General features: G+C 48.9%; 1 protein-coding gene across 1 annotated transcript in view; it reads right to left on the bottom strand.

Moving 5' to 3' along the window:
• Positions 1–21,716, bottom strand: part of RBM19 (RNA binding motif protein 19) — a 121,513-nt gene that overhangs the window by 61,209 nt on the left and 38,588 nt on the right. The window contains exon 21 of the mRNA XM_047762749.1: positions 18,789–18,905. Coding sequence (XP_047618705.1) covers positions 18,789–18,905 — 117 coding nt within the window. The remainder of the gene's footprint in view (positions 1–18,788; positions 18,906–21,716) is intronic.

The raw sequence follows: 21,716 nt of genomic DNA, 5'->3' as shown, positions 1-21,716 counted from the left end.
CTCCATTCCACTCCCCTTAAAGAGGGTCCCATGGGACCTCAGAACAGGTCTGATGTCCTTCCTGGAAAGGATGCCACACACTCCAAGATGCAGTGTGCCCACGTGCAGATGTGCTGATGGGATCTCTGAGTAGAAACAACCCACGGGGTCTTTTCTGTGCACCCCTCCAGGGAGGCTGTATCAGGGGCCCCAGGAACAGAACCACGGGCTCCTTCCAAGGATGCCTCACAGCCCTGCCCTACGCCCGCCTCATCATCCACAGCCAGCTGCTGGGCTGTGTTTTTATTTATCCAGCCAACTCTTTCCTGAGCTGTTACTCCCCTGGGGAAGCCAACATTAGCAGGACTTGTTTAGAAAAGCACAAATAAGCCCCAGGGAATACAAAGTGTGTGGTCAGCACTTTACCATGCTTCCTAAGAGGGAGGGGTTGAGCTGAACAGGGGCAGGTGGATCTGAAACTCCCTTCCCATGTGGCAGGGCCAGGCCTTGCCTGGGGTCTCCCTATGCTTTCGAAGCACAGTGGGGTCTGCGGGCACCAGGCAGGGTTGGGATTGTTCAGGTGGGAGGAGGAGGCAGGGGCTGTAACATTCTTTTACTTGAGGATATGGAATGCCTCTGAAAATTCCAGAGCACACACCATACTCGCCAAGGAGGCCCTTAGAAATCCACCATTGGTTCTTTTTTTTTGTTTTTAAATCATTCTGGGTTGAGCTCAGCTATATTAAAAGCCACTGAGGTGACGGCTCAGGCTGGGGTGAAAAAAAGCATTTTTGTGAACGAGCCGTTAAAGGGACTTTATTTAAATTCAAGGTAGGCAGAGTATAATTGTCCTGGGGAAGTGCCATCACACTGCCTGGATTAAAACCTCTTCCACATGACTCTCTCTTTCTTCCCACTCATTTCCCTGCAGCAAGCCTTTCTTCCTCCATCCGCGTGTCGGATAAACATTTAGCTTACTCTGTTTTGTGTGCGACAATGCGCATCTTGAATAACCCGGTCTGTGTCACCCGTGCCCACTTTAAAGAGTAAACTCCCATAAAGGAAGGATCAGCCCGGTGTAACTTACTCTGTGAGCTGAGCCATTATAGAAGGCTTTTAAGTGCTACACTCGGAAGGACAAGAGGCTCTCAGCATCCCATGAATAGGTGAGGAGCCTATTTGGGGGCTACGTCAAACCTCACCTACAGAGCCGGGGGAAGGAACGCAGGCTGGGACTCGGGCTCGGGCCTTGGTTCTGCCACTTAACCAGCCACAAGACCTCGGGCGAGGTACTTAACCTCTCTGACGCTGTCTCCTCATCTGTGAAATGGTGATATTAATACCGGCCCTGCCTACCGAGGCATGTGAAAAGTGGATGCGGGAAGGTGCCCGCAAAAGGGGGTTGTGGTGTCTCGTGGCGGGCAGAGGGGAGGTTTTCTTTGGCTTGTGCTCCATGTCCCATAAGTCTCTGGAATGAGGTTACTTCTCTGCTCAGAAGAGGGGATTTTCAAAAGAGTAAAAAGTCTGCCTTGCTAATATCAGAAAGATTCAAGAGAGTTTTGTGTAGGAAAGAGGTTTGAAATTCTAGGAAGAGCTGAGTGGAAAAATACCCACTAAAGTAGTATATGGTCCTGGCTCCACTTAATACAATTAGATTTTTGAAAGGGTTGGTTTTGGAGTTCAGGAGCAATACAGGAACAGAGATGGGGAAGAGAGGAAACTAGAAGACACTCAGAAGGTTTATCCCAAGGGAACTGGGTCTTGAGTGTGACCAGAATATTTCAGGAAACACCCCCTATGCATTTCCCCACCCCTCACAACTCTGACAGAGCAGGTTTTTTTTTAAGACTTCCCCAAACTTCTCAGCAATGCACCTTATTCCAAATGGCAGACGAGAATACATGCCCACTTCTGAAGACTCAGTGAGTGTGACTCAAAGTGGTCTTTTTAACACTTCATGCAACTTTGCATTCTATTCCACGATCATTTGTAGGGCTTCAGTTTGCGCAAAAAAATAATAAAAATGTAATTTTTTGGTCTATGTTGCTGAGTGAAACATGCTACAGGAAGGTGCGATGCCTGTCAGTCCTGTGGTTTTAGGTACTAGATCGAATGCAGTCTGCTCTCTCTGGTTTGAGAACTACAGGCTTTATTCACCCTGCTAGTCCCCTGGGAGCCCGGCATCTCTTTAGAGGGCTGGGTGGTAGCTTAAGAATTAGCAGGTGCTAGGGCTTTTTCCCCTTCTTGCTTTGGTTGCTAAGGAGCTCAGACCTAAGGACACTTTTACTGAGGTACTCTTCAGTCTGGGAGTTGTGATACAGTTTTCTTTCAACTGACAGTTTTCTTAAATTTCTGCACTGACTGAATTGAACTTGTGCCCTTTCTGGAAGTAGGTGAGGAATCTACTTGCAAGTAAAGAAAAAAAGACAAGGTTCCTTTATAGATTTCTAGGCAAGTTGCTGGCAACTTGGAGTTCCTTCAGCTCTGAGGTTCCTTTTTCTGAAAAGGGATAAACTGCACATCTATCTCCTCAAACAAGGCATGGTCTGGGCCGTGACTCAGCTTGGTGCTGCCTGCCTGCAGAGCCCAAACTCTGCCTGAAAGTGGTTTGCAGAAGCGCAAGTGGGATACACATAGGGGGCGATATTAAAGCCATTCAAGGGGAGGGCCATGTACCCCCAGATGTCGCCAAGCTTCCTTTTTTCTTTTTTTGTCTTCTGTCTTTTTGAGGGTTGCACCTGCGGCATATGGAGGTTCCCAGGCTAGGGGTCGAATCGGAGCTGTAGCCACTGGCCTACACCACAGCCACAGCAATGGGGGATCCGAGCAGTGTCTGCAACCTACACCACAGCTCACGGCAACACCAGATCTTTAACCCACTGAGCGAAGCCATGGATTGAACCTGCAAACTCATGGTTACTAGTCGGGTTTGTTAACCTCTGAGCCACAATGGAAACTCCCTTCTTCCCCCCTCCCCAAGCTTTCTGATACTGGACAAGGGCTGTTCCTTCTCTAAGCCTACTATTCTGGCCAGAGTACAAGGTCCGTCACAGGGGATGCCATACACAATGAGAGTCACCCAGGCCAGCAGCCAGGAAGCCCCATCAACCAGGGCTTCTGCCCGGTGCGCAGTGATAACTGATATTCGTAATGATGACCCGGGGCCCTGCAGGCCCTGCATCGCCTTCTGGATCGTCAAAGATTCAATTACACTCCACCAAGTTCCAACATTAAGTATATTTTAGTCTATTCTAATTCCTTGGAAATTGGCCATCCATGGAATCGATGATAATTCCGCATTAACCCGGGTGGAGGGTCTGTGAGGAAGCCCCATCCCTCAACACGGTTCAGCAGAGGGAGTTATATGTCAGTCTCTATAGGATGATGGGGCAGGCAGCTGAGGCCTCAGGAATGGGGGAAGGCTGATGGTGGGAGAAAATTCAGCCTGGGTTGGAAGTCAGAAGTGGCTCTGCCATGTCCCAGCTGTGTGACTACCCCTACTCTGAACTTTGCTTTCCTCATCTGTAAAATGGGCTGTGTGACCCTCTTGGAGTAAAGAGATAGCGCAGGACATTAAGAAGAACCAGGTTAGCAGAGGCAAACAAGTGTCTGTAGACTGGATAAACAGCACAGTCTTACTGTACAGCACAGGGAACTAGGTTCATTATCCTGTGATAAATCATCATTCAAAAGAATATAAAAAAGAATGTGTGTATGTATTTATTATTGAGTCACTCTGTTGTATAGTGGAAATTAACACAACACTGTAAATCAACTATACTTCAATTAAAAGAATAAAGAATTGGGGAACCACTTAAAACAAAAACAAAAACAACCCAAACCAAAAAAAGAACCAGGTGGAGCTATAGGGACTAAATTGAAAAGACTGCCAAGACACATTTCAGAGGAAGGAAAAAAACATAATGAAACAGGCAACGTGGCACCGTTTTTATCTAAATGGACCCAAACAACTAAATATGCTGTCTTCAGGTTCGCATATATATGGGATGCATAAGGACAGATCTAGAGACAGTTGCCAAATGGATGACGTTAATTTCTCTGGCTAGGAGGATGACACTAGTATGGGGTGATGATCGAGGGTTTTGGCCTTCAATCCTTCTTTCGACACAATTTTAGTTGTGCAATTAAATTTTGCTTGTCTTAAAAAAATGAACGAAAAGAGAGAGCACATGCCCGCATGCATACGAGTGCAAGGACCCATGGCTGCATGATAGGGATTTAATGGAGGGGGCAGCAATTACCATTAGGTTGAACTAAGGAAAAGCGTTGTTTCTGCAGGTCAAAGATGACCATATATTGGCATACTCATATAGTTTAACCTAATATCCAAGGAGCACCCCAATCCGCCAAATGGCCGGGGGTGGCTAGGAGCAAGGAGGCAATTAAACCACACCAAACCACAGGCAAAACCCCAAGCCATGGGCTCACACATCTCTCAGGCAATGTGCTTTGTCCACCTGTCGCCGTGCGGGGAAAGCCCGGCCAAACCTCCCGTTGCTGCAGCCCCGAGACACGTGAAGCTGCTAAGCACAGAGCTCAGAGGGGTTTCTCAGCCGGGGTTCCCGTACACTTCAAAGGCTTAGGGCAGTTAAGGCTGTCCTCTGCAGAAGTCATGCAGCCTGGCTGCCACCCCTGCCCACCGCCCCCGACTCCGGAGTCCAGACCGCCCTTGCCAGGAACTCTGTAAGGCATGGACACTCAAGTGAATTAATTTCTTTCTAAGACTTTTATGTTTTAGATGCTTCATGACTCCCCTTTGAGATGACTGCAGGCAGCCTGGGCTTTTTCCAAAATCTGAGCTGGGAAATCAATGTTCTGAACTGCATTTTACAAGCGAACGGAGGTGATGAAGGGAGAGGACTCAGGAGGAACAGCCTAATCCTCTTGGCTACCAGTCCCACAAGCGAAATGTCTGAGGAGGGGAAGCTACATTGGAATCTTGAGGCCAGCACAGTCTTTCTGGTTATATTACAATAAAACAACCTCTGCTATTTATTGAGCTGTGGTTTGTACCAAACACAAGCCCACAGGTTCCCAGCTTTCTTGGTTCATGCATGGGGCCCTTGATGCCGCAGCAATGTTTTCATAGCATTCCGAGGCCAAAAGAAATAACTAACGGGTCTAAACAGCTGAACACGGCAGTTGGCACCATAACTGATAGATGTTACAGTGTTTTTTTCGAAAATCTAAAATAGCCTGCCGTGTACCTATGATTTCACTGAGGCACCCTGAGGTGCCTCCGTGCACAGTTTGGGAACCAGGTCAGTGCGCTAACTGCTGTGCTTTTACCTCCTCTTTGAATCCTCCCAATGACTCTGACAAGTATGTAGTATGGGCCCCATTTTAGGGATGCAGATACTGAGGTAACAGGGTATTTAAATGACTTGTCTAGGTCTGATAGCTGGTACTGGAAGAGCCAACATTGAAACACCCATCTGATGGACTCCTAGAATTAAACCACACCAAACCACAGGCAAAACCCCAAGCCACGGGCTCATACATCTCTCCTGCAATGTGCTTTGTCCGCCCACCGCATTGAGTTGCACAGGTTGAGTACTGCACCTTTCCGGAGGGTGCCCTGCCCACAGACTTTAGCACTGGAGCTCTGAATCATGAAGCTAATGGTTGGTGTTGGACTTAGCATGAAGCCTCCCACCCTAACAGCCCCTTCTCTGAGCAGCCTCTTACTTTCATGTCTATGATCACCTGGGCCCACATCCTTTTGCCAGCAAATTCAGACCGGGAGGGCAGGCTGAAGAGCTTCGAAGCCTTCACTGAACTCTGGGTGACCAAGTGGCCAAATGATTGATTCCTAAAGCATGAACTACATGAAAACCAGTGACATTTCAACCACAAGTGCACTTGGCAGGGAAAAAGATCTACAGGTCTAAGTGGACCCCACAAGTACCTTGGGCCTGAAAATGGTACTCTGCTAAGAGCCTACATAATAGAACAGAGTTTCTCAAAGGTCTTCTGCCTCTCAGACAGAGGTGGGTATGTGCATGAGGGTAAGGGCAGGGTTGTGGGGAGGACTAACTACTTTCATAGGATAATTTTATAATTTTATGTATTTACTATTAGTACTATTATCTTTCTTTTTCCACTGCCCCTGTGGCCCATGGAAGTTCCTGGGCCAGGGTTTGAATCCGAGCCAGGGCTGAAACCTACGCCACAGGTGTGGCAGCGCCAGATCCTTAACCCACTGTGCCAGGCCGGGGATTGAACCCACAGGGCCCCAGAGACAATGCCGGACCATTACCCTGCTGTGCCATAGCAGGACCTCCTCTGTTCGTATTTAGATAACCTAATTTTTTTTTTTGTCTTTTTGCCTTTTCTAGGGCCGCTCCCACGGCATATGGAGGTTCCCAGGTTAGGGGTCTAATCAATTGGAACTGTAGCCACCGGCCTACGCCAGAGCCACAGCAACTCGGGATCCAAGCCGAGTCTTCGACCTACACCACAGCTCATGGCAACACCGGATCCTTAACCCACTGAGCAAGACCAGGGATTGAACCCGCAACCTCATGGTTCCTAGTCGGATTCGTTAACCACTGCGCCACGACAGGAACTCCAAGATAACCTAATTTTTAAGATGTGCATATATACGTGTATTGTAACAGAAATCTGACACAAGCATGCTGACCTCAAAAGATCTGTACTAGAGGAAACGGTACTTAGGGTGAGAGCAGATGCTGTAGCATGTGGAACTTACGTGTACCAACTTGCAGCAAGAGACCTATTAGTAAGAATAAACGATGAGACACTTTTCTGTCCTCAATTCTAAAAGAAATTGGTTATCCATCCATTCATTGATATTTTCAATGACACTCTAATGCTAACTTTTATTTTTAAGCGATCAAGATGGCTTTACAGAACCACTCAGTGACACTGCCTGAAAAGCGACATCTGATGACTGGCTGAGATTCAGATAAGCGAGAGGTCTGATTATGCTGAACTGGCAAATGAAGCCTGTGTTTCCATCCTGCACGTACTTGCTTGTGCAAACAAGCATGCTCTGCGTTGGTATGACTGAGTAAAAGTACAGAAACCGATTATAGATCTGGACCCGAGGCGACATCCTTCTAATATTAAAACCCACGTTCTGAATTTAGTTTCCGCAAAACAGCATCATCCGTCACACTAAAATAATGTTGTTAATTTGAATTTTATTGATTTTAAATTTTGTTTGTATTTAATTTCAAAATGTGTTTTGGTTTTATGGTCCTAAGAGAACCATAAGCATAAGTTGTTGGTTTACTCTGGGTTTTACATTTGTACATAGTTAAGTAAAATAATAATAGAAATATTTACATCATTGCTGTGGGGTGGGGGGTAGGAAGGGCCATGAGATTTTTCTTTTTCCTTAAAAGGAGGGCTCTTAATACATTTCTTAAGTTTGTGGAACATGGTCATGGGCCATGATTTTATGAAATGCTCCTTTTAGAATAGAAAATTCTTCCAGAGACCTCTGTATCCTTAAGCTCTCTCACTTCGGAGTGTCCTTGGGGAGGACCAGAAAGATAAGGTAAGATTGATTCCTAAGACCGTGAGTAAGCAGTGCCCTCCTGGTGTATCCTAGGAGCTCTGGGCACCATGTACAATGCCCTCTGGACTGGAAAAAGGCCAAGTGCTTTACCACTATCATTGACCTTGTCCTTATGGCAAACTGGATGCAGGAGTTAATTTTTTCTTAATAATATAAACATAACTTAAATTTTTTAAATTAAAGTATAGTTGATTTACAATGTGCTAATTTGTGCTGTACAGCAAAGTGACTCAGTCATACATACATACATACATACACACACTCTTTTTTTCATATCATCTTCCATCATGTTCTATCATAAGAGATTCAATATAGTTCCCTGTGCTATACAGTAGGACCTCTTTGCTTATCCATTCTAAATGGAATAGTTTGCATCTACCAACCCCACACTCCAAGTCCATCCCACTCCCTCCTCCAGTTGTTAATCTTGCCATTCTATAGACATGGAGACTGAGTCCTGGAGTAGTCGTCACCAGACCCATGACATGTAAGACTCGACCTCTACAGTGAGGGTTTTAATGCAGTAAACCCTGTACCCACTTCTCCCCAAACTGGGACAGTCCCTTCCCTTCCCTTCCGGGAGTTCACAGTTGTCTCTCTAAGCCAGCACCTGGCATGGTCCCTGCCTCATCAGAGATGTTTCATAAATATTTGCTGTACTGATGGGTTATTTCTTAACTAAAAAGCACTGTGTTGAGACTCTCCCTTTTCCAGGGGAACCTCCAGACAGGAGAGGATTCAGAAGCTGCTCTTCCTCGGAAGCCTCCTGAGATTTCCTAGGACTCCCTCCCTGCTGCCTTTCAGCACCAGGATGCCTGAGACTCAGAACACAATTATTGGTGGTGACAATGAGCCCGACTGCCCCCCTCCCAACAAGCCCAGACAAAGCGCGGAGACCTTGTAACTGAAAAGGCACTGAATGGGGAGAGAGGAGGTAAGAGCAGGCTGGTGAGGTGGGAGCCGGCACACAAAGCACCCTACCCACTCCCCGCAACTGCATATTCTCCCGGAGGTGCCCCCTTCCCCTGTCTGGGCTTTGTCACCTACTCTGGAGTCAGTCTAGGCATGGGGTGAAGGAAACGTCAGCTGCAATGGAAGACCAAACCTACAGCATCGAGAAGGAAGGAAAGAGCAAGGAAGAAAGAGCCCCTCGACTCTTAGTTTATTTTTATTTTTGTAAAGAGGAGCACAAAGGAGGCTTCCCCATGGGCTGTGGTTTGGGACTGCGCTACCAGTCGGTCTGCTAGAAGGAAATGCTGAAGCCTAGTGACACGTGATAAATATGATATCCTTCTGCAAATACCTGTAGCTACTTGCCTATCACAGATGCTGTTCCTGCATCTGGGGCAGACAACACTCATCAATTAGTGTCCTTTCCTGCAGAGCCCAGGCAGCCTCACAATCCTCCAATACACACCTCTACAGCCATGACCAATAGGTTTGTGTTGGCTTGTGAGGAAGGAGGAAGTGGTCTGCTCTGGCTGGCCTCGCCCAAGCCTGTCACTCAACAAACAGAGGCTCTGAGGAGTCACTACCTGCCCAAGGTTACACAGTGGGAGCAAGGCAGAGCTGGGCCAGAATTCAGGTCTCCTGACTCCCTGGGCGGGTGTTTTTCTCACTTGGAACATTGCACTGGCTCCTTTTCAAGCTGACAGCCAACCTCTGATGACTGGGGGACACGGACAGCAAGGAAAAGGAGAACTCGAGTAACCTGAGTGCCACATCTGGGCAAGCACTGCTCTGTCCTGGTTTGGGGATGAGTCACTCTAACAGCCCCTGACCATCCCCTGGTAGGCAGGAAGCAGGATCATTAAAAAGGAGAAGCAAAGGGTCTGGCATGGATTTGCTGCAAGGCTGGCCTCCTAAATGAAGAAAGTATCACCCAGAACACATCCCCACTGGATTCCTTAGGGCCGTGTTTCTGGGATCTTAAATGGGGGAAAGCCAGCTCTGAGAGAAGGGGCTTCATGCTCAACCCAGCCTGCAGGACTAAGGATCTGGAGGTAGAGCCTAAGGAAGTTACCTGCTGGTTCCCGAGCTCTCTGAAAAGGGTGCAGAAATACTCGACTGAGGTTTCCTCACACCACAAACGATTGACGCCTAGTATTTTTCTATAGCACTAAGTTCGTGCATAAACCTACGAAATAAAAATAGATCCTAGGAGATGAAATTTATTTACTAAACTAGTCTTTTCATTTCCTGGGGTTCAATTAGCCTAGATTTAAGTAATAAAGAGGGTATACTCTTTATACAAAGTGGGGTCATTCCCCCCCCCCACAACCTTGGCTATTAACTGTAAGCTGCTGGGTGTTAATTTCCTTCTGACCACAGGATTAGACCACTGTCAGCTGACCCCAAAGCCCAGAAGATTCTCCTTTCTTTGAACCCATGCATTCTACAGTTGACAAACTGGCCTCTCACTCCATCAGAAATCCTTAACAAACAGTCATCTTAGCCTTCACTTGCTTGCCCCTTGTAATGGGCAACTTACTACCACAAGAAGTGGCCTGTTCTTATCCGTTACGGATTGGGATATTTGTTTCAAAATTTTTTTTATTTTGAGATAATTACAGACTCACATTCAGTTGTAAGAAATAAGAGAGACCCTACATACCCTTCACCCCATTTCCCCCACTGGTAACATCTTGCAAAACCATAGTATAGATCACAGCCAGAAAACCGACAGTAATACTATCACTGATCTTACTCGGATGTCACCAGCTCTGTATGTATTCATGGGTGTGTATGTTTATTCCATGCGGTCTTAACATATGTAGACTCATGAGACCACCATTCAGACCCAGAATGGTTTCATCACAAGAGCCCTTGTGCTATACCCTTTATGGCCACAGTTCCCTCCCTTCTCGCTGACTGCACCACAGGCACCCACTCATATGCTCTCCATCTAGGATGTTGTCATTTGAAGGATGTTACATACATGGAATCAGGCAGTATGGAACTCCGGGGATTAGCTTTTCCCACTCAGCATAATTCTCTAGAGCTTCATCCAGGCTGCTGTTTTGTTCCTTTTCATTGCTGAGTCATATTCCCATTGTAGAGATGGATCGCAGTTTGTCTAACTATGTGCCGTTGATGGACATGTGGAACAAAGCTGCTTGTGTTTGTGTGCGGCTTCCTTCCTTCCAACAGCTTTATTGAGATGCAATATACAATTTGCCCATCCAAAGCATACAATTCAATAGTTTTTAGTGTTTTCAGAGTTGTGCAATCCTCACCATAGCCATTCTAGAAATTTCATCAGCTGTCATATCCTTCAGCCATCACCCCAACTCCCCTTCCCCATCCCTAAACAACTATTAACCTACTTTCTTTCTTTCTCTATTTGTCTATTACGGATGTTTCATATAAATGAAATTGTGTAGCATGTGGTCTTTTGTGTCTGGCTTCTTTCACTTAACATAACGCGTGTCCATGGTGTGGCAGCTAGCAGTACCTTATTTCTATTTATGGCACAGTAACATCTCACTGTATGGAGACACCACATTTGGTCTAGCCACTCATCAGGGGATGGACGTGTGCATAGGTTTCCGGATGAACAAATCTCCATTTCCCTGGCAGAGCTGCCCAAGAGTGCAACCGCTGGGTCGCGTGGTAAGTGCCAGTTTAGTTTGTCCGAAACTGCCCGAACCCTCTTCCAGAATAGCAGGACGGTTTCCCATTCTCCCCAGCAATGCATAGTGATCCAGTCTCTGTGTATCCTCATCAGCATCTTGTGTTTCTATTATTCTTTTCTTTCAGCCATTCTGATAGATGTGTATATCTGCTTGTTTTTCCCCAAAGAAAGGAAATCTGACTCCCAGTAACATCTGTTGGGAGTCCCAGGCCTGCAGTGTCCTCTAATCTGATATCGCTTGGTGCATTCATGCCCTTCCTTCTAAGCCAAGGGGCCTCGTGTTCAAAGCTGGATTCAAGGAGCAGTCACACCATCGGGTAGGGGTAGGACCTCTGTGATTTGGACCATGTGAGTCTGCTGAGCTGCACTCCACAGCTGGCTAATGTGAACCCTGGAGTTCACTCACAACCCCAGATCTTCCCAAATAAAAAGAGGTTAGGCAAGGATTCCTGCATTCCAGCTTTGGGCCAGGCCCCCAGTGGAAGAATTGATTCCTTGTTATTTTGCATTCCTGCCTTGTTAATTGTGACCATCTTCCAGGTGGGCCCATCATTTCCTTAGAGTATCGTGATCCTGGGGGCAGAAGCGGGCTCTTGGAAGTGGGTGCAGCACTCAGCTCCCAGTAAACACATGTTAAGTATTGCTAGACTGGCCTTAGAAGGCATCACAGACACGTAAAATCTCAGGTGATGATGCTGAAGTCAGGCATGCTATAAGGACTTAGTAGACATGAGCTCCCTGGGAACACTGGAAAGGCCTGTCTCTCTCCTTGGAACTGGTAGTGGGAAAAACAGCAGAGAAAGAGAATGACTGGGAACATGCCACTTGCTTGGGGTTTTATGGCTGGACAGCCATCTGCCTGGTCTGTGGCAGTCCCCTGGGCTTGTGGGAGGAGGGACAGATGAGAGCATGAGCACAAAGGCACTTGAGGTCCCGGCTGGGCCCACTGGTAAGGGCTGTGCACACATCTGGGGCACTGTCAATGGGAGTGAACTTGCCCATGAAGGAAAGTGATACAGCCATGCTGCTGCTACAGCTGACATCCACACAGCAAGCAGGCGGCCCGGGACTTAAGGTGTTCCGGACATGCACGCATGCACACGCGTGCACAGATCAGCTGAGAAGTGCAACTCTAGCACTGCCATTGTGGCCCCCAACTTGTGATACATGGCAGGGGAGGAAAGGGTGGGCAGGCAGAGTGTGCTGATGCCTCCCTCAGACTGCCCAGCCCCCAGATCATCTGGCTCCTTGCTTAGGACCAAAATATAAGGGTCATCCTTGATTCCCACCTGCATCACAGCCCTCACAAAGCCATCGGCACGACTCTGAAAATGCACCCCCAAGCCAATCCAGCATGGCACTTCCACAGGTGACACCTGGTCCGAGCCTCGACCACCTCTTGCCCAGGTGACTGCAAAAACATTCTCTTGGGTCTCCTCACAAGGTCTTTCACAGATAAAAGTCAGATGCCGCCTCTCCCTCTGCTCAGGACCTCCAGCTGCTGTGGACTAAAACCCAAAGATCTGAAGAGCACAGGGCGGAAAACAGCCTGGCAGTCCTAAGAACAAAGACGCCACAGAGCAAGCTATTACAAAGCCATAGTAATTAAGACGGTGCGTATTGGCATTGGGGTAGACAAATAGACCCAGGGAACAGATGAGACAGTCCAGAAACAGACCCTCACATACACAGTCACCTGATTTATGACAAAATCAATACTGCAGAGCAGAGGGGAAAGAATGGTCTTTGCCATAAATGATGTCGGCCAAGTGAATATCCATGTGGGGGAAAAAAACATCCCTTGATCTCTACCTCACGCCATGCACAAAAATCAATTCCAGATGGATTGCATACCTAAATGTGAAAGGTCAGAGATTTCAGAGGAAAATGTAGGAGACTGTCTTCAAGAGCCTGGAGGAGGCAAAGATTTCATAAATAGGACACAAAAGTTTCTGAGATTGAAAAAAAAAAAAAAAAGACAAATTGACAATATCAAAATTAAGAGCCTCAGTTCATCCAAGGACAGCATAAAGCTACCCACAGAATGGGAGCGGGAGAGGACACAAAATCGTATATCCAGCAAAAGACCTGAAGCCAGAATGTATAGAATTACATAAAAAGGAATTAAGAAAATTACTAAGAAAAAAAGTCTGACAACCCAATTTTTTAAAAATGGGCAAAAGACTTGAACAGGCATTCTGCAAAAGAGTATATCCAAATCTAGACCATGATGGAAGAGCATATAAGAAAGGGAATGTATACATATGTATGACTGGGTCACTTGGCTGTCCAGCAGAAACTGGTACAATGTCCTAAGTCAACTTTAATTACAATAAAAAGAGTATATCCAAATCACCACAAACGTGAAAAAAACCACTTGACTTCCTTAGCCATCAGGGAAGCATAAATTAGTCACGAGATGATACGCCATTATATACTCACCAGACATGCCTAAAAAAGAGAAAGACAGATACTACCAAGTGTTGACGAGGACATGAGGCAACGAGAACACTTACACCAATGGAGGAAGTGCAAACTGACACATTTACTTTGGAAACCTGCTTGGCAATATTTACTGAAGCTGAAATATGCCCGCCTCGTAACTCAGCGATTCCATAGGTACACCCTGTAGAAAAGCACATATGTGGAAACCAAAAGACACACACAGGAATGTTCCCAGGAGCATGTGCTATTTGAAAAAGACAAAACACTGCAAACAACCCATTCGCTGTGGATAGTGGGGGAGGCCGTGTATATGCCAGGGCAAGGAGTAGGTGGGAAATGTCGATGCCTGCCTCTCAATTTTGCTCTAAATCTTAAACTGCTCTTAAAAAAGTCCTACAACAAAACAAACCAAAACAAACAACAACAACAACAACAAAATACCCTCAGCGAAGTCGAGGAGCTGGGACACCCTGATGAGAAAACAGGACGGGGCAGAGTGGAGACGTGGTTTGCAGACATAACACTACAGTTCTCTGTGCTGAGACCTCACGTCGTCTCCTGCAGGGTCGGCGGGGCTACAGCTTTCCCTACAATGTTTGTATGTTTCATAAAAGGGAAGAAAAAAATAGTTTACACGTGTAATCAAAACTGGAAGACAAAACCCAACCCCCTGGGGCGTGCTCCATTAGCTAAGGTGCTGGTTTAATCCGGTCCAGGCTTGAGCAAACTTTCCCCCATAAAGGACCAGCCAGTTGGTGTTTTCTTAAGCTTATGGATCCTCAGGTCTCTGTCAGAACTGCCCAACTCTGCTGGCTCAGCGTGAAACTAGCCACAGACAACATGACAATGAGCAGCATGGCCGGGTCTGAATGATGCGTGTGGTGCCTTCTTTCTAGGGTTGCTCTGCGGAGGTGCACTTGGTGGGAGATGACCTGGGGTGGGGGCACCTGGGGACAGCCGTGCCTTCCTTACCCTACTCCCCTTTCAGAACTTGGCCAAAGGGTTTCTTTCTCCCACCCACTCTCTTTCAGAATGGTCCATGCTGGCTCTCCTGAACTGCCCACGCTTTTTTTGCAGAGCTTCTCCCTGGTGAATAGGAAGTGGCCCCATACATCCAGGCTTCCATGGAGAGCAGATTACAGGGCTCAGAGCTTCTGGAAAAGTACTGCCACAACCAGGAGTTAAATGGGCAGTGAACCCACGACCTGGCAAGGGGGACAAAGGGGGAGCGTGTGAGAGGAACTCGGCCAGCAAGCTGCCCACATCCCTCTCTCCACGGTCATGGTCATGGTCACTGGAAGAGGAAATGAGGAGAGAAGGCGGGGGACGGATGGACGGACGTGGCCCACAAAGCGGGCACAACAGGTGTGCCAGGGACAGGAGATGCAAGCCATGTAATTAAGGCCTCCAGACACCTGTTGGGAGCTCACCCATTCACACCCCTAGCAGGTGGTTCACACCTCTGAGGAAGGGGGAAAAAAGGCTCGGATGAAAAGCTCTCCATCTGTGGCCTGTAGCCCGAGAAGGCGAGGAGGAGGAGAAGGCGGCGGCATTTGTGCCAGCAGCTCCCACCTGATCTCTGTGACCTTGGGGGACAGTTCCCCAGGGGGTGGGGGTGGGGAGATCTGGAGTGAGAGAGACCTGGTTGTGCCGCTGCAGAGCTGTGTGACCCTGGGCAAACTCCTTGACCTCTCTGTGTCTCACATGCCCCGTCGATCAGGTTCCATGGAGTATGGGGTTTTGGACTGTAAAATCTATATGCTCAGCAAACATTTACTGAGAACCACCCACATACTGGGGCGTGCGGCCACTGCAGTGAACCAGACAGCGTGTCTGAGCTTATATTCTGGGGGTGGGTGGGTGGATGTGGAACCCCATGTTTGCAAATGTTTTTTTTTTGGCAACTCACCCAGCACCCTTTCCCTAACACTGTGTGGGCCCAGATAAACCACATTAAGGGCCTCATCTCCCTGCTAATTTGCAACCTCTGCTCTAAGGAGGCTGCAGGGAGGAGAAAGGCACTGAATCAATGGTGGCACCTGCTTCCTGGGCAACCCAAGGCACATCTAACAGAGATGCTGATCCCTGGCCTCTATGAGGAGACCTCTCACGTCCAGAAGCCCTGGTCATTCTGCTGTTTCCTGGGCTCCTCCCAGGAGCCTGTGCAGCAGGAGGCAAGGATCCTGAGCTCTACTGAACAGAAGAAACTGAGGCTAAGCAACCTGTTTGGGGCCCAAGGAGTCAAGGGCAGGGCCCTCCCCACTCCTCTGAGAAGCCCAAGTTCATGGGGCTCCCACCCTGGGTCTGCTCTAATGTGCTGGGGCTGGGGAAAGCCCTCAGCCTCCACATCTGTGAAATGACACAGTTGTCAAAGGCTGCTGAGTCTGAGGAGTATACGGCTTGGGGTCAATTTCCCTCATACAGCCCCTTTGGGCAAAGGGAGGGAAAAGGCTGATAACCTGGTCCTTCAAAGAAGGGGTGACCTGATGACTGCCCCATGGGCCATTTCTTCTCAGGAGGACACACTCAAGGAGGTGCTAATCGCATGAGACCCCAACCCAACACCCACTCATGAAGGCCACCCTTGTATTCCTATTGTGGCTCAATGGTAACGAACCTGACTAGTATCCATGAAGACATGGGTTCAATCCCTGGCCCTGGTCAGTGGGTTAGGGATCTGGCATTGCCTTGAGCTGTGGTGTAGGTTTCAGATGCAGCTCTGATTCCGCATTGCTGTGGCTGTGGCTGGCAGCTGCAGCTCCAACTGGACCACTAACCTGGGAACCCCCCCATATGCCAAGGATGCGGCCCTAAAAAAAGAAAAAGGAAAAAAAAGGATACAGCATAGGAGGGCACACAGCAGAGCCCAACACAGTGATCTGATTACACCTGGTAGGGTAAGTCCGAGAAACCTGCCTAGCAAAACAGACTGGACTGGTTCCCTTAAGCCCTGACATCTTCCTTCCCAGCTCTGACCTTTACTGGCCACTGCCTTTGTCTGAAACTGGGTCTATGGTCTCCTGACCAAGCATGTCTCCCTGAGACGGCTCACAGCAACCCCTGCTGCCTGTGCTCGGAACTGCCGCAACCCCCCAGCTGGAAAAAACAACAAAGCCAGGCTCCAAGAAAGCTCTTGGCGGTTTCCATGAAAACTACCACCTGAACAGTGGTGGGAGGAAGGGGCAGGGCGCCTGATGATGTTCGGGGGACACTAATTCCCTGTCTTCTGAAAATAAACATAAAATGCGAGATCAGACAAAGCGCTTTTCCCCTTCCGTGGCGGTCTTTTGTTTCCCTGGATAAGTGTCATCCTCCACAGACTGCGGAACCAAGTGAAACTGTCATTTCAGCGGGTGCTGTTTCCTGATCAGCACGTGCTGCCCTGCTCCACACAATCCCCGTTTTGATCTGGCAGTTCTTAAATTGGACTCAAAACAGCAGACGCAGGTTGAAACAAGTGTGATGTTGGCCGTGCAAGGCTAGGGATCCATACCTTCTTGTGACTGGACCTCGCTCCTCTTGACTCATCTCCCCAAATGCTGGGAGATCGAAAACAACCCCCACCCAGGACTGTGACCCCCTCCCAACTTTCCAGGCTGTTAACTACCATGCAGGGGCCCTGGGGATCACAGCTACCACCCTGCTCCCTAGGAACCAGGAGGGCCACTGTCTTCGCGTTGGGAACTGGGCTAATCGCGTTGGGAACTGGGCTAATCGACGGCTAATCGATAGTTAATGAACTATCCACCACTGTGCTATTTACAACAGGGGGAGGAGGACAGGGATTTTTCATGCAAATCCCACAAGTGACCCCCCATTCCTTAAACCACGGAGTTAAGAGCAAAGACGGGTGATTTCACGCAAAGATAACACATACTTGCTAGTCTCTGAAGATTTGGGACTTGCATTTTGCACCCACGGCTGACCTGGCGGGAGGCTAACTGATAACTGTAATGGGGACTTAGTGCTCCCAATCTTCATGCCAGAACTAGACAAACGCACGTTCAACAAACAAGGTCTCGGACACGGAATCCTAAATGGTCACCCCTGTGCAGGCCAAGGAGCTGTAGGTTCCCAGAATACTCTGAGATAGCAGCCAAGCTTCCACCACCTGCTTGGTTGGGGCCCATGTCATCTGCCCTTAGGTTCTGAGAGCTAGATGGCCCATTCTCTGTGCCATGCAGCACATACCCAGAGAGTGCCCTGGCCTTACCCATGTCCTGTTACGCCCTCTCCCTAAGATGTCCCATCCTGGGTTTGGTGCTGGGTGGTACCTGACTTATCCGAAGAAAACAAACAGTATAAAGCACCAGCACAGGGGTTGCATACTCACGGCCCTTGGGCTATATTGGGCTCACAGATAAGACTGTTCCACACAAAATGTTTCTAAAAAGTGAATTAGTTGCCACCTTACTCTCCCTCGGAATCTAGATTGCCAGCTTCTCTCTTAAAACGTGGGGAGAACCGGTCCTGTGACTTCTGCATCCCTGCCAAGCATCACCTGGCCCTCCAGTCCATTGGTCCCCACCCGGCCTGCTCTCCCAGGCGCCGTTTCCTGCCTGGTCCCTAAGAGATCTCTGAGTTTCTAACCCCTGTGCCCACAGCTGCTGATGGACGGTGTTATTTAGGCAGATGATTCCCCCTCATTTCACAAGAGGATTTTCACAGACAGCAATGTCAACCAGTGGTCCCCAACCCTCGCTGTGTATCAGAATCCCTGGGGGAGCTTTGACACAAACACCAACATGTGAGCTCCACCCCTGACCAGAATCCGCCTCTCTGGGGGTGGAGCCTGCATGAAGATGCATTTTATCATAAAAGACACTGATTGCTTCAAATGTGCAGAGAGGGTGGACCACTGGCTTAAACCAAAGGATGACTCGAGCGGTAGGATTTCAGGCACATCACCGGTAGAGGTGAACTTCAGCTGCCTGGGTTCCTGCCCCTCCTGTAGGGCGCTGGCAGAGATGGAGGAAACTAACTGCCCTGTTTGGACACTTTGCTGCCCAGTGCTCTGGAGAGCAGTGTGACCCAGGGAGATAAACCAAAGGCAGCCAGGAGATGACCTTTGAGAGACCATGGAGGTGGAACCGTGGAGGACCCGAAGGTCCGGCAGGCTTGCACACACAGGCAGGCCCTGTGGACCGAACCAGCGCCTCTCACCTGAAGAGCTCGCGGATCTCGCGGCTGTTGGCCTGGAAGGGGATGTTCCGCACCAGGATCTTGGACGTGGTCTGCTTTCTGGCTACTTGCTTCTTCCGAGCGGCTGTTGGGGCTGGCCTGGAGGGTCGGGGAGGGGCTTCAGGTTATCTGGGGCCCGGGCAGCTGCTGCCCGGCACTGACTCCACCCCGTTCCCTTCCCCACCCCCACCCCTGGCACCGATGCTCTTGCGCTCTGTTCAGGTGAGGGACTCAAGGAGTCCATGCAGACGAGGCTGAGAGGAAAGGGGGGGAGAAGGCCTCCCAGGGGTGGTATGTAGCCTAATTATCTCCTGCCCCCAACAGCTGTGACTGTGCAGTCGTCACATCCTACCCTGGGGTGTCTGCTGCCCTTGATCTGAGAGACTTGGGGAACAGCAGGGACTTCAGAAAAGAACTCTGATGAGGGTGGGGCCGGCGTCTCCCCAGACCCAGCCTCCTCTGTCTCTTTCTTTCCAGGTGCCCAGAAAGACTGTGGCTGGTCCCAAGGTCACACTGAAGACCTACATCACTAACCAGAAGGGCATCATCCAAGGGCCTGCAGCAGTTTCTAGCCAAGGAGCTAGGCCAGGGCTGCGAGAGGAAACTCCGCCTGAGGTTCAAGGCCATCCCGACTCTGTCTTCCTGCTCTTCCAGGGAAACCTTCTGTTCTGGGTCATGAGCAGGGCAGGGTCATGAGCACAGCTGTGAGCTGACAACCTGGTGTGACTGCCTCGTTGGCCACTTAGGGTCTGTGTGAGCCTGGGCGAGTTATTGGTTAACCTCCATGGGCCTTAGTTTTCTCAGCTGTGTAAGAGGCCTAATAGTAGCACCAACCTCATTGGATTATTTAAGAATATAATGAAAGACAGGTCAAAACACCTTGCACTGTGCCTACCACAGGTTAAACGTTCCATGAAAGGCAGCCATTATTATAATGGCTATTGTTATGACTCACTTCCTTTAAGTCTGCTCCACATCACCTCCTCAGAGGCCCTCCCTAACCGTCCCCACTAAAAGAGCCACCCGTTCCCATTCCTTAGCAATATTTTTCTTCCTCACACTCGCCGTTAACAGTGTATGACATATGCAGTCATGTTTCTCTTTACTGCCTGTGCTCCAGGGCTGTGCTGGCCAATACTGCAGCCACCAGCCACGTGCGGCTAGCTATAGCAAAATAAAAATGCCACAAATTAAAAATTCAACTCCTCGGTTGCTGGGATAGCCAGCCTCCAAGATGGTCCTCGCTGGTCTCTGCCTCTTGGTATTCATGCCATCTAGGACTCCCCTCCTACACTGAGACCAGGTCATAAAAGACACTGCTGCCTCCTCCTCCTGCTTCCTCGGATCACTCACTCCGGGGGAAACCAGCTGTCATGCAGGAAGGACACTCATACAAGCCTTGGGAGAGGCCAGCATGGTGAGGAACTGAGGCCTCCTGCCAACAGCCATATGAATGTGCCACTTTGGAAGTGAATCAACCCTAGCTGAGCCTTCAGATGAGACTGCAGCCCTGACCACTATCTCACAGAAGACTCTTTAGACAGAAATTCCCAGCTAAGCTGCTCTTGAATTCCTGACCCTCAGAAACTGTGGGATAATCAGTGTCTGCTGTTTTAAGCTGTTAAGTTATGGGATACTTTGCTTTGCAATGATAGATAACTAACACAGTGGTACTCGCCACATTTCGAGTGCCAAAATGCCATGTGTGGCAAGTGGCTACCACTCGGGGCAGCACAGATATAGAATACTGCAGGATGCTCCCATCATTGTAGAAGGTTCTATGAAATAGCACGGCCCTAGAATATAAACTCCCCAGCTCCTAGGAAGATTATCAGGTGCCCAGTAGGCTTTCTGTAATTTTTTCTTGGACAGAAGAACGACTAAATGAGCACTGCCTAGGAATTGACAGTCAGCAAGGTGACGGCAGCCTGACTCCCTGGCTGAAGAAAGAAGAAAGAAGAAAGACCAGCACCACTGGCTGAGTGATCCTGTGCTGGGTGTGTGCTAGATGCTTCGAGTACAACCTCCAGTTATGTTTTACTTTATGGGCAAAATTATCTGCCCAAAGTCACACAGCCCATGGATGAGGACCCAGAGCTGTGGGCTCAAAGCTTGGACTCTCTGGGCTCTTAGTCACGACTCAGGAACCCCCGTTGGCTTCTGTGGGCTCTCTCAAGCCTTCTTCTAGCTGAAGATGCTCAGCAAGGCATGGAACATGATGAGTGGAGGGGGCCAGCAGAGGGGCCTAGGCTGGCTTCACAATTACCATTAAAAAACAAGGAGAGGGACTTCCTATTGTAGCTCAGCAGTAACGAACCCGACTAGTATCCATGAAGACTCAGGTTTGAGCTCTGCCCCTGCTCAGTGGATTAAGGATTCAGCATTGCTGTGAGCTGTGGTGTAGGTCGCAGATGCTGCTCAGATCTGGGTTTGCTGTGGCTGTGGTGTAGGCTGGCAACTGCAGCTCCCATTCGACCCCTGGCCTGGGAACTTCTATATCCCCCAGGTGCAGCCCCCCCCCCCCAAAAAAAGGAGAGGAGTTCTCATGTGGTGCAGTGACTTAAGAGTTTGGTGTTGTCGCTGCCACGGCTTGGGTCACTACTGTGGCTTGGGTTTAATCCCTGGCCCTGGAACCCCTACAAGCCACAGGTGCAGCCAAAAAAACTCCCCAAAAAACAAAAACCAAGGAGAGAAGGAAAAAACAGCTGCCGCTTTGGATCAGCTCTCTGGCAGCTAATTTGCTCAACGACTACAATAAATGACCGACTTGCCGAAAACCACCACATAAATATCTTAAACCAGCTCAAGGATTGTTAGAGGTGGTCACTTCATCACCTAAGGCAGGGAGATGGGAGTGACAATGACAAGGATGCTCACAGCTGACCCTGGGTATGTGTTACATACTGGCCA

The sequence above is a fragment of the Phacochoerus africanus genome, chromosome 15 (assembly GCF_016906955.1).
Source record: "Phacochoerus africanus isolate WHEZ1 chromosome 15, ROS_Pafr_v1, whole genome shotgun sequence".
NCBI classification, from domain to species: Eukaryota; Metazoa; Chordata; class Mammalia; order Artiodactyla; family Suidae; genus Phacochoerus; species Phacochoerus africanus.
This window is presented reverse-complemented; position numbering and strand designations above follow the sequence as displayed.